Raw genomic sequence first — 14,488 nt, 5'->3', positions numbered from 1 at the left:
GTACATTTGAGTTCCATATAGGAGTTTTGGGGTTGGAGCGGCCGCTGGGTACCTAGACCCAAAATTTAATACAATATTTGTTTTCTTATTTCCAATGCCATTCATTTGATACCCATATTGTGTCTATCAGTCCACTTTTGGTTTTGGGTGGCGGTAAGTGGGAGTGTCGCCACCATCTGACATCTAAAAATTATATAACCTATGTTTCCTTCTACAAAAACCCACACAATCTGTGAAAATTTTAAGAAAATCGGTACAGTCGTTTTTGATACTATGGAACAAACAAACAAACCGAGCCTCATTTAGTCATGATGGGTCATATGACCATTTGGGAAGCTTTTGGGGGATGGGGTGAACCCCTTTACTTCGATCTGATTTTGTAAGCCAGATTCGTAGTCTGCAACCGAATGCCTTTCATTTGAGCCCCATATTGAAATGGACGTTCAATTTGTTAGCTTTTGGAAGTTTTGGGGTTAGGGCGACTTCCTGGATACTTGGGGCCAATTTTCAATACCATATTCGTATTCTACTCTTCAATACCTTTTATTTGATATCAAAATTGTCCTAATCGGTCCAATTTTGATTTTGGATGGTGTTTTTGGGGTAATGGGGGAGTGTCTGTCTGTCAAAAGCACTCTTACATTCGAAGGAGTAAAGCTAGGCGCTTGAAATTTTGCAGAAATACTTCCTATTACCGTAGGTCATAGTTGAGCATTTCTGTATAGTTGAGCATTTCTGTGGCGATTGTATATGGGTCAAATTGGTCCATGTTTTTTATATAGTTGCCATGTAAAGCGATATTGCGCCTTGGCTTCTTGAACTTCCAGAGAACGTAATTCTTTTACGAATTTGCTGAAATTTTGAACGTAGTGTTTTGTTGGGACTTCCAACAACTGTGTCAAGTATGATCTAAATCGGTTCATAACCTGATATAGCTGCTATATACACGCATCTCTCGATTAGACTTCTCGAGCTTCTAAATGACGCTATTCTTTTTCGATTTGACATAAGTTTCAAAAAAGATTTACTTAAATTTTTAAATTTTCTCCATAACTATACCCTCCACCATAGGATGGGGGTATACTAATTACGTCATTCCGTTTCTAACACCTCGAAATATGCGTCTAAGACCTCATAAAGTATATGTATTCTTGATCGTCATGACATTTTAAGTCCGTCCGTCCGTCTGTCCGTCCGTCCGTCTGTCGAAAGCACCCTTACTTTCCAAGGAGTAAAGCCAGGCTCTTGAAATTTTGCACAAATACTTCTTATTAGTGTAGGTCAGTTGGGATTGTAAATGGGCCATATCGGTCCATGTTTTGATATAGCTGTCATATAAACCGATCTTGGGTCTTGACTTCTTGAGCTTTTAGAGGGCGCAATTCTTATCCGATTTGGCTGAAAGTTTGCACGTGATGTTTTGGTATCACTTCCAACAACTGTGCTGAGTTTGGTTCAAATCGGTTTAATACCTGATATAGCTGTAAGCCGATCTTGGGTCTTGACTTATTGATCCACTAGAGGGCGCAATTCTCATCTGATTTGGCTGAAATTTTGCATGAAATATTTTGTTATGACTTCTAACAACTGTTTTAAGTTTGGTTCAAATCGGTTCATAACTTGGTATAGCTGCCATATAAACCGATCTTGGGTCTTGACTTCTTGAGCCACTAGAGGGCGCAATTCTTATCCGATTTGGCTGAAAATTTCCATGATATGTTTTTTTATGACTTTCAACAACTGCGATTAATATGGTTCAAATCGGTATAAAACCTGATATGGCTGTAATATAAACCGATCTGGGATCTTGACTTCTTAAGCCTCTAGAGGGCGCAATTCTTATTCTATTAGGCTGAAATTTTGTACGTGGTGTTTTGTTCCACTTCCAAACAACTATGTATGCTTCAAATCGCTTTATACCTGATATAACTGTCATATAAACCGAACTGGGATCTTGACTTTTTGAGCCTCTAGAGGGCGCAATTCTTATCCTACTAGGCTGAAATTTTGTACGTGGTGTTTTGTATCACTTCCAAACAACGGTGCGAAGCATGCTTCAAATCGCTTCATTACCTGATATAGCTGCCATATAAACCGATCTGGGATCTTGACTTTTGGAGCCTCTAGAGGGCGCAATTCTTATCCTATTAGGCTGAAATATTGCATGAAGTATTTCGTTATGACTTGCAACAACAGTGCGAAGTATGGTCGAAATCGGTTTACAAGCTGGTATAGCTGCCATATAAACTGATCTTGGATCTCGACATCTCAGGCCGCTAGAGGGCGCAATTTTCATCAGATTTGGCTGAAAATTTCCATGATATGTTTTGTTATGACTTCTAACAACTGTAATAAATATGGTTCAAATCGGTATATAACCTGATATAGCTGTCATATAAACCGATCTGGGATCTTGAGTTCTTAAGCCTCTAGAAGGCGCAATTCTCATCCGATTTGGAAGAAATTTTGTACAACGGCTTCTCCTCTGACCTTCAACTTACGTTTTCAATATGGTCCTAATCAATCTTTAGCCTGATACAGCTCCCATATAAATTGATCTCCCGATTATGCTTCTTGAGTTCCTACAAGCTGCATCCGATTGGAGTGAAATATTACCCAATGACTTCTACTATGGTCTTCAACATTCAATTCACTTATGGTCTGAATCGGACTATAACTTGATATATCTCCAGTGGCATAACAATTCTTATCCCTTATTCTTTGTTTGAGTAAAACGAGATACCGCGCAAAGAACTCGACAAATGCGATCCATGGTGGAGGGTATATAAGATTCGGCCCGGCCGAACTTAGCACGCTCTTATTTGCTAAGATCCCTTTTAAGTTTGTTGCCAGATCTTTAGAAGTGAATTTAAGTGTAATCTTCACAAGTGATCTATAGTCATCAACTCTATAAATTTGACATCTGTAACTTATAAATCCATAATTATTTAAATTTACCACCTATGGCTTTCCGTTTCCTATCGTTTCCTATATCGAATTAAAATATAAGACGCTGCAAATTAAAAATATTTTAATTCGAAAATTATAGTTTGCAGCCAGTTTGTAATCATCAGTTTGGAGGAATTGAGGAAGCTACAATTTCTTAACGTCAATTTATAAGCTGATAATTAAAGTGGGTCCCATTGTAAAGCTTGTTATTAAATTGAGAAGAAAAAATCCTATATTTAAATATTGGGTTGCCCAAAAAGTAATTGCGGATTTTTTAAAAGAAAATAAATGCATTTTTAATAAAATTTAAAATGAACTTTAATCAAATATACTTTTTTACATTTTTTTTCTAAAGCAAGCTAAAAGTTACAGCTGATAACTGACAAAAGAAAGAATGCAATTACAGAGTCACAAGCTGTGAAAAAATTTGCCAACGCCGACTATATGAAAAATCCGCAATTACTTTTTGGGCAACCATAAAATCAAAATAAAGTCAATAAAATGGGGAACACTGGCATGAGGGGCATACAAAATTTTAAAATCTCCACACTCAGGAGTTGGACTTCCAAAACTTGTTTTGAGACTGATTAGTGCATTGCGAGCAACCAATGAGTGAGTGAATATGGTATTGCCTTTGCCTCTGGCAGGGAATACAATAGTGTCAGTCAATTGCGTTTGCGCAGACGCACCATACACCACAGACTAACATACTCTCGCACATACTTATGACTAATGTGAATGTTTTTTTGTTGATTTTTGGCTTTGGAAGACTCGTTTCATTCCTCAAAAGCAGGCAGCTGGTAATGTGTCAAGACTCTTTTGGGTCATGATGTAACATTTTTTTTATTTTTCTGTTATTACCTTAGTACTGGATTATAAAGCTAATTTGGCATGAAAATGTATTGCCTTCTGAGTGTGGTTGGAATTGTTTTTGGGTATTGTATTTGTTTGCCACCTCCTATCGCATGCACAGAAACTGGAAATGGCTATTAATGGAGGAGATTCCCTCAACAAGAAAAATAAAAACGAGCTCAAATGTAGCTAAGAGAAAAATGGGAACAAAAAGTAAAACCAAAAATTTTATAAGACGAATCGGAAAAACTCAAACAACAATGATGCTGTATGATGAAGTGTGAAGGTCGTTTGGTTTTTTTTTTTATTTTGCTTTCTGCTGTTTGATTACAGAATCAGAGCTCCGGTGCGGTAAACGTACTCGTATTTAGGTCAAAGCATTTGTACAAGCTGCCGCTTGTACATAACCATCATTGTATGTAGTATGTATGACCATATGGTGATCTCCTTTACTGTCTTATGATCACTTTAATTGCTCCGATTAGATTGATGGTTTATATAGATATTTTTGTCTTTAGTTTCACTTTTTTTTATTTGCATTTAACTACTTTGCCATTTATTAAATTTGGTTTCGGCATTTGCCATGGGTTTTTTTTTCTTTGTTTCAGCTTAAACAATGCTAATTTATGCACAGCATTCTCCTATAATTTGGCATAATTTTGTAGTCTATTAACCTTGATTTGATTTCTGTTTTGCTCATCGTATTCTCCAGGCGAGCTCTTGACGACCGTTTTGTTTGTTTTTAAAATGTTTCGCTTTAAATGATGAATGAGATACATTTTCCACCCATTTTTTGTTTTGTTTTGAATTTTTAAATATATAGGAAGAAATCAAGTTTGAAGGCTTTCGTATTAAATTATAAGATTTAAAATGGTTTTTACCATTTAGAAAGAAATATGTTTTAATTGATGAGCAGTCGTAAAGGCTGATGGACAAGCACGCGAACATCGCAACATTATTTAAATGTAAAGTTATTTAAAACAAGTAAAAAAGCTTCAAGTTTGGCCGGGCCGAACTTTGGATACCCATCACCTAGGGTATATATGTCAACCCCCTTTAATCATAATCCGGTGAAAAATGCCTTATTTATGCCCCCATAGCAGCTATATGGAAATATGGTCCGATTTGGCCCAAATTTGACACAGACATTGAGTGGTCTAATAAGTACAAGTCATTAATCAATTTTGTACAAGAAAATATTGGTCTTTTTGGTAGCCATATCCAAATATATAGATCGGTCTATACCATATACGACACGGATGTCGAAAAGCCTAATATATGTCATTGTGTCAAATTTCAGCGAAATCGGATTATATAAGTGCCTTTTGTAGGGCCAAGACTTTAAATAGAGATATCGGTCTATATGGCAGCTATATCCAAATCTGGTCCGATTTGGGCAAAGTTGCAGGGGAATTTCGAAGAGCCTAACACAACTCACTGTGCCAAATTTCGGCGAAATCGAGAGATCGGTCTATATGGCAGCTATATGCAAATCTGGACCTATCTAAGCCAAATTAAGGAAGAATGTCGAAGGGCTTAACTTAATTCACTGTCCCAAATATCGGCGATATCGGACAATAAATGCGCCTTTTATGGGCCAAACCCATAAAACGAGAGATCAGTCTATATGGCAGCTATATCCAAATCTGGACCGATCGGGGCCAAATTGACGAAGGATGTCAAAGGGACTAACACGACTCACTGTCCCAAATTTTGGCAAAATCGGACAATAAATGCGCCTTTTATGGGCCTATCGAGAGATCGGTCTATATGGCAGCTATATCCAAATCTGGACCGATTTGGACCAAGTTTCAGAAAAATATCGAAGAGCCTAACACAACTCGCTGTGCCGAATTTCGGCGAGATCGGACAATTAATGCGCCTTTTATGGGTCCAAAACCTAAAATCGAGAGATCGGTATATATGCCAGCTATATCCTCCCATATAAACCCGTCCCCCGGTTTGGCCGAAAATTTGCTCTTAGTGTTTTGTAATGATTTTCAACATAAATGTTTAAATATTGTCCAAATCGGTTTATAAGCTGATATACATAGCTCCCATATAAATCCGTCTCCCGCCTAAGACCCCTAGAAACTTCAAGATTTGCTTGATTTCATCGAAATGTGGTATGAAAAGTACAGCTATGTTGTTGTTGTAGCAGTGTTTTGTATAATGTGACGGCAGCCCTTGCTGATGAAGGACTTCATCGGGTCAATCCGGTACGTACAACCGGCTGCCATGAGATTTGTACACATATGTCCTTGAACTGAGTTGATTTGTGAAAATTTTCAGCAGAAACGATGGTGGTTGGTTCCCCAGCTTGGGCCTGGTCGAACTTAGCACGTTTTAACTTATTACATTTTTTTGCTCTTTAATAAGTCTACAGTCTCCTTTTCACTTATTGTTGCTATTCGATTCACAACAATTATTGGAAATCACGTGCTACAATGAATACTGATGAGTATCGAAAGACCATATAAGAAACTCACCACCAAGGCTGAAATGGAATTTTTGATATGCTTTTTTATTGGCCATTAACCAAAAATGAATTTTGAATGCCTGCTGTCAATACAAATAACAAGTTTATTGACTTAAAATGAATCGCTAGCTTAGAAATGATTTTTGGGTTGATTAGTGTGTGGGTTGATGTTTGATGATGATACAGAAATGGTTCAAAACTTGCCATCATCATCATCTTCATCAACAATGATGAACTTCAAATCATTGGAGCAAATTGAAAAAAAAGAAAAAAATTATTAATTCATAAAAATTAGGTTAACCATTAACTTAGAAACGGAAGAAGGTCACAAAAACGCATCTCTGGCATGACATTCACAAAAACAGTAAAGGGCAAAAATGTGGCGTGTTTTTTTTTTTTTTTTTTACTTTACTCAATGAAGGTGTCTTAGCCTGAGGGTAAAAGAATCATAAATCATATTTCAAGGTTCAAGATGAGTTGAAAACAAGTAAGAGCGTGCTAAGTTTGGCCAGACCGAATCTTATATACCCCCCACCATGGATCGCATTTGTCGAGTTCTATGTGCGGTATCTCATTTTAGGCAAACAAAGAATATTCAATAAAAACAGTTATGCTATTGGAGTCATATCAAATTATAGTCCGATTCGGACCATAAATAAATGCTGAACATTGCACAAGTCATTGTGTAATATTTCAGTTCATTCGGATTAGAATTGCGCCTTGTAGGGGCTAAAGAAGCAAAAACGGGAGATAGGTTAATATGGGAGCTGTATCAAGCTATTGTTCGATTCGGACCATATTAGACTCGCATGTTGAAGCCGTCATGAGAGCCGTTGTACAAAATTTCTGCCAAATCGGATGAGAATTGCGCCCTCTAGATGCTCAAGATGTCAAGATCCTAGATCCGTTTATATGGCAGCTATATCAGGTTATGCTCTGTTTTACGCCATACTTAGCACACTTATGGGAAGTCATAACAAAACACCTCATTCAATATTTCAGCCAAATCGGATGAGAATGGCGCGCTCTATTGGCTCAAGGAGTCAAGATCCAAGATCGGTTTATATGGCAGCTATACCAGATTATGAATCGATTTGAAAAATACTTAACACATTTGTTGGACGTGATACCAAAACACTACGTGCAAACTTTCAGCCAAATCGGATGAGAATTGCGCCCTCTAGAGGCTGAAGAAGTTAGGACCCAAGATCGGTTTCTTTGGCAGCTATATCAAAACATGGACCGATTAGAACCATAGTTGGCGCAGTTGTTGGAAGTTATACCAAAACACCACGTGCAAAATTTCAGTCAAATCGGACGGGAATTGCGCCCTCTAGAACTCAGGAAGTGAAGACCCAAGATCGGTTTATATGGCAGCTATATCAAAACATGGGCCGAATTGGCCCATTAACAATCCCAACCGACCTACACTAACAAAAAGTATTTGTGCGAAATTATAAGCGGCTAGCTTTACTCCTTCGGAAGTTAGCGTGCTTTCGACAGACAGACGGACGGACGGATGGATGGACGGACGGATGGACGGACGGACGGACGGAGGGATGGACGGACGCACGGACGGACGCAGGGACGGACGCACGGACGGACGCACGGACGGATGCAAGGACTGACGCACGGACGGACGGACAGACGCACGGACATGGCTAGATCGACTTAAAATGACATGACGATCAAGAATATATATACTTTATGGGGTCTCAGGCGCATATTTAGAGGTGTTACAAACAGAATGACGAAATTAGTATACCCCCATCCTATGGTGGAGGGTATACAAAAATATATATGTGTATCTAAGATTGAAAACGGTTTCAAATAATTAATTTGGTTTTCTTTTAATATTGTTATAAAAATTTATTAAATTTGTTTTTTTTTATTCTTTGTTCTTTGCAGTGTTGGAAACCGAGCTTATGCAACAACCCAATCTCTCTGGCCCCAAGGATGGCGAAGATTTTGATCCCTATGTCTGCACTTTGAATCCCGAGCTGAAGGCCGTTGCCAAAGAGGAACTTCATGAGGATGAGAATATTCGCAAACAAGCAGTGGCCCAATTCCGCGAATGGATTGCCAAACACCCTCACATTAAGAAATGTCGCACCGATACCATTTTCCTTTTGCGTTTCTTGCGCACCAAGAAATTCTCCGTACCAGCAGCCTGTGAAATGTTGGAGCGTTATTTAACCATACGCCAATTGTTTCCCCAATGGTTCTCCAAGTTGGACATTGAAGATCCGGCCATGAGTGAAATATTTGACAATGGTTATCTGGTACCCCTGCCCCAGCGTGATGAGAATGGTCGTCAGATTATTTTATCGGTGGCCTCGAAATTTGATCCCTACACCTATACGTCAGTGCAAATGGCTCGCATACATTCATTGATCTGTGAAGCCTTGTTGGACGATGAAGAGTCTCAGGTGGCCGGCTATGTGCATGTTAATGATGAAAGTGGCATGCATATGGGTTTCGTAAGTCTCTGGTCGCTGACCGATTTGAGAAGTATTCTCAAGTGTATACAGAATTCAACACCCATGCGTCACAAGGAGACACATTTCATTAATATTCCCCACTATGCCAACAGAATCATAGATTTGGCGGTATCCATGTTGACGGATAAGCTGAAAAAGAGAATAATTGTAAGTGGAAAACAAGTAAAAGCGTGCTAAGTTCGGCCGGGCCGAATCTTATATACCCTTCACTATGGATAGCATTTGTCGAGTTCCTTTCCCGGCAAAATGAGATAAAAGAGAAGATTTGCTCTGTTATTAGAGCGATATGAAGATATGGTCCAGTTCGGACCACAATTAAAATATATGTTGGAGACCTGTGTAAAATGTCAGCCAATTCGAACAAGAATTGCGCCCTTTGGGGGCTTAAGAAGTATAATAGAGAGATCGATTTATAGGGAAGCTGTATCAGGCTATCGACCGATTCAGACCATATTAAACATGTATGTTGATGGCCATGAGAGGAAATGTCGAACAAAATTTCAAGCAAATCCGATAATAATTGCGACCTCTAGAGGCTCAAGAAATCAAGATCGCAGATTGGTATATGTGGCAGCTATATCAGGTTATGTATCGATTTGAACCTTATTTGGCACACTTGTTGAAAGTCATAATAAAATACGTCATGCAAAATTTCAGCCAATTCGTATAATAATTGTGCTCTTTAGTAGCTCAAGAAGTCAAGTCCCTAGATCGGTTTATATGACAGCTATATCAGGTTATGCAAAATTTCATGACGTATTATGGGATCAGACCCCAGATCGGTTTATATGACAGCTATATCTGGTTATGAACCGATTTGAATGTTACCAGGCACAGTTGTTGGATATCATACCAAAATACTTCGTGCAAAATTTCATTCCAATCGGATAAGAATTGCGCCCTCTAGTGGCTCAGGAAGTCAAGACCCAAGATTGTTTTATATGGCAGCTATATCAAAACACGGACCGATATGGCCCATTTACAGTCCCAACCGACCTACACTAATAAGAAGTATTTGTGAACATTTTCAAGCGGCTAGCTTTACTCCTTCGAAAGTTAGCATGCTTTCGACAGACAGACGGACGGACGGACGGACATGGGTAGATCGGCATAAAATGTTACGACGATCAAGAATATATATACTTTATGGGGACTTAGACGAATATTTCGAGTAGATACAAACAGAATGACGAAATTAGTATACCCCCATCCTATGATGGAGGGTATAATAAAGTGAAGATGCACGAAAATCTCTCTTTAAACCCTTGGTGACATGTTTCAATTATTAACTCTTTTTCTCGTTTTTCAGGTCCACAAAAACATTGATGCTTTGAAGAGTAAAATCGATCCCGCAATTTTACCCAAAGAATATGGCGGCACTGTGCCCCTGGCCGATATGATCAAGGAATTCAAATTGAAGCTGCAACAGAAGAGAGCCACTATTCTGGCTTTGGATGATATGCACATTGAAATCACCAAGGATGCTGCCAGTTTTGCCGGCAATGATGTTGGAGAAATCGATGCCGGCGTTGTGGGTAGTTTTAGAAAGTTGGAGGTGGATTAAGCATTGTCTTACAAACCAAACAGGCTTCCATGCAAACGAGCAAAAAGCGCTTTAGAACAGACAACAAATCTTCAGAAATCTTCTCACAAGTGAAAAACAAAATACATACCAATAAAATTAAATACCCATGTATATGTATTAAAAAACACAAAATTATTCTATATCGTATATGAATAGTATTAGGTTTTTCTCCAATGTTTTTTTTTTCTTATTTTGTCTTTGTTTAAATTATGTTATACATGTTTTGTTTTACGATTTTATATATATAGATGAAGAAAAAGAAAGAGTGGAGAAAGACAATGATTATGCAAGCATGTGATAAGTTATGTGTAGTTACCTTAATATTGAGCATGTATTGGCCACCATTTTTTCCCCCATAACCAATTAATCCCATCTATTGATATTTAGAAAGTTTATTTTTTGCGAATATTTCCTTAATTAAAGGAAATTTCATTCTAAAACGATTTGTGTTTTTATTGACAAAAAATCAGACACATATTTGTGTTTTCTTATATTTATTATTATTATTATAATTTTTGTATTGATATATTATTACTACGATTATGATTATTATTATTTGCATCTATCTGTGTATATGTAGTTTAGTTATTTAATAATAAAACATTTTCTCAAAATAAAATTTATTAATGTTACACACAAAAAATGTGAAAAATTCCAAAGATACGAGTATTATTTTTATCAGGAAAATGATGACTTACTTCGGCATTACTTACTTACTTTACTTTAATTGGCTACGACAGAATATTTGTTCCACTAGCCGAACGTAGAATAGCGTTCCAAGCGCCTCAATCTCTGACACCAAGTTTCGAGGTGTCTCCCACAACTTCATCTTTCCATCGGGCTTTTGGTCTTCCCGGTTTGCGTGTACCATCGTGTTTGCCTTCAAAAAACTTTTTTGCTGAAGCTTCTTCATCCATTCTGACAACATGACCTAGCCAAAGCAGCCGTTGTATTTTGATGCGTGTAACTATGCTATCGTCGTCATACAGCTCATACAGCTCGTGGTTCATACGTCGCCTATATTCTCCGTTAACGCAAACTGGTCCATATATATTACGAAGAATCTTTCTCTCAAATACTCCAAGCACTGCCTCATCTGCTTTCACAAGTACCCATGCTTCAGAACCATATAACATCACGGGCAGTATCAGTGTCTTGTATAGTGTAATCTTCGTCTGTCGAGAGGTGGCCATGTTTCTAAACTGCATACTTAGTCTAAAGTAGCATCTGATTGCCAGTATTATTTTTCGCTTAATCTCAAAACTGCTCATACAGCTCGTGGTTCATACGTCGCCTATATTCTCCGTTAACGCAAACTGGTCCATATATATTACGAAGAATCTTTCTCTCAAATACTCCAAGCACTGCCTCATTTGCTTTCACAGGTACCCATGCTTCAGAACCATATAACATCACGGGCAGTATCAGTGTCTTGTATAGTGTAATCTTCGTCTGTCGAGAGGTGGCCTTGTTTCTAAACTGCCACCTCTAGACAGACGAAGATTACACTATACAAGACACTGATACTACCCGTGCTGTTATATGGTTCTGAATCATGGATACATGTGAAAGCAGATGAGGCAGTACTTGGAGTATCTGAGAGAAAGTAGCATCTGTTTGCCAGTATTATTCTTCGCTTAATCTCAAAACTGGTGTCATTCGTTTCGGTTACGGCGGTGCCGAGGTAGATAAAATTACTGACTGTCTCAAAGTTGTGGTTCCCAACTTTCTCCTTGTTCTTTATCTGCTCGGTTGTACAAGGCTGTTTGGGAGTTGAAACCATCCATTTCGTCTTATCTCCATTTACTGCCAGACCCATTTTCACCGACTCTCTTTCGATTCTTTCAAAGGCTGCAGTTACTACTTCCGGTGACCGACCTATGATGTCGTCGGCATAAGCGAGTAGCATGTGTTCTCTTGTGATTAGTGTGCCATATCTATTCACATCTGCATCTCGCATAATCTTCTCCAGCAGGATGTTAAAGAGATCAGGCTGTCTACTTGTCTGAAACCTTTAACCTTGAATTAAATGGTTCGGAGAGATTCTTTCCGATTCTTACTGAGGAACGCGTATCAGCAAGTGTCATCCTGCAGAGTCTTATTAATTTTGCAGGGATACCACTCACTCCGACATGGCTTGAAATACCTTTGAACGTAAAGGAGTATCGAAGGCGGCTTTGTAGTCAACGAAGAGATGGTAGGTGTTGATTTGTCCTTCTCGGGTCTTCTCTTACTTCGTCATTAAGTTTCTAAAACATGAGAGGTTGATTTAAGACCTTGTTATGCCCACCACCTTAGGACAAATCGACACAAAACAAGTAAAAGCGTGCTAAGTTCAGCCGTGCCGAATCTTATATACCCTCCACCATGGATCGCATTTGTCGAGTTCCTTTCCCGCCATCTCTTCTTAGGCAAAAACAGGATAAAAGAAAAGATTTGCTCTGCTATTCGAGCGATGTCAAGATATGGTCCGGTTCGGATCACAATTAAATTATATGTTGGAGACCTGTGTAAAATTTCAGCCAATTCGACTAAGAATTGCGCCCTTTGGGGGCTCAAGAAGTAAAATTGAGAGATCGATTTATATGGGAGCTGTAGACCGATTTAGACCATAATAAACACGTGATGGTCATGAGAGGATCCGTCAATACAAAATTTCAGGCAAATCGGATAATAATTGCGACCACTAGAGGCACAAGAAGTCAAGATCTCAGATCGGTTTATATGGCAGATCAGGTTATGAACCAATTTGAACCTTATGAACCACAGTTGTTTAAAGTCATAACAAAGTAAGTCATGCAAAATTTCAGCCATATCGGAAAGGAATTGCGCCCTCTAAAAGCTCAAGAAGTCAAGTCCCCAGATCGGTTAATATGACAGTTATATCAGGTTACAGACCGATTTGAACCACACTTGGCACAGTTGTTGGATATCATAACAGAATGCCCTCTAGAGCCTCAAGAAGTCAAGACCTAAGATCGGTTTATATTGTAGCTATATCAGGTTATCGACCGATTTGAACCATACTTGGCACAGTTGTTGAATAACATAACATAATACTTCGTGCAAAATTGTATTCCAATCGGATAAGAATTGAGCCCTCTAGTGGCTCAAGATGTCAAGTCCCCAGATCGGTTTATATGACAGCTATATCAGGTTATAGACCGATTTGAACCATACTTGGCACAGTTGTTGGAAGTCAAAGCAAAACACGTCGTGTAAAATTTCAGCCATATCGGAAAGGAATTGTGCCCTCTAGAAGCTCAAGAAGTCAAGTCCCTAGATCGGTTTATATGGCAGCTACATCAGGTTATTGACCGGTTTGAACCAAACTGGGCACAGTTGTTTAACATCATAACAAAACACGTCGTGCAAGATCGGTTTATATGGCAGCTATATCCGGTTATGAACCGATTTGAATCAAACTTGGCATAGTTATTGGACATCATAATAAAACACGTCGTGCAAAATTTCATTCCAATCGGATGAGAATTGCGTCCTCTAGATGCTCAAGAAGTCAAGATTCAAGATCGGTTTATATGACAGCTAGATCAGATTATAGACCGTTTTAAACTTTACTTAGAACAGTTGTTGGAAATTATTAAAAAAAACACCTCATGCAAAATTTCACCTGAATCGGATAAGAATTGCGCAGAGGGGCTCAGAGGTCAAGAGCCAAGATCGATTTATATGGCAGCTATATCGAAACATGGTCCGATATGGCCCATTTACAATCCCAACCAACCTGCACTAATATGAAGTATTTGTGCAAATTTTCAAGCGTCTAGTTTTGCTCCTTCGAAAGTTAGAGTGCGTTCGACAGACAGACGGACGGACGGACATGGCTAGATCGACATAAAATGTCGCGACGATCAAGAATATATATACTTGATGGGGTCTCAGATGAATATTTCTAGTAGTTACAAATAGAATGACAAAATTAGTATACCCCCATCCTATGGTGGAGGGTATTAATGGTGGGCTGAAAATTTAAGATTTTTCCCTATTCATAGGATTTTGGCAATGAAAACGAATCAAAGCAACAATATTTTGAAATATAGATGCTATCTTTAAATTTAATTTCATATTTTACTTCACATATGATCGTCTAGTTTTTATTTT

General features: G+C 38.4%; 1 protein-coding gene across 2 annotated transcripts in view; it reads left to right on the top strand.

Annotated features, from left to right (window-relative positions):
- The window catches only part of LOC106090756 (clavesin-1), a 32,456-nt gene extending 21,650 nt beyond the window's left edge, over nt 1-10,806 (top strand). For both annotated transcript variants that reach the window (XM_059360683.1, XM_013257050.2), the window contains exons 2-3: nt 8,189-8,928; nt 10,091-10,806. In XM_059360683.1, the coding sequence (XP_059216666.1) occupies nt 8,206-8,928; nt 10,091-10,345 (978 nt within the window). In that variant the 5' untranslated portion in view covers nt 8,189-8,205 and the 3' untranslated portion in view covers nt 10,346-10,806. The remainder of the gene's footprint in view (nt 1-8,188; nt 8,929-10,090) is intronic.
- Nucleotides 10,807-14,488: the final 3,682 nt, after the last annotated feature.

This window comes from Stomoxys calcitrans, chromosome 1 (assembly GCF_963082655.1).
Source record: "Stomoxys calcitrans chromosome 1, idStoCalc2.1, whole genome shotgun sequence".
NCBI classification, from domain to species: Eukaryota; Metazoa; Arthropoda; class Insecta; order Diptera; family Muscidae; genus Stomoxys; species Stomoxys calcitrans.
Note: the sequence above shows the minus strand (reverse complement) of the source record. Positions and strands in the feature narration are given on the sequence as shown.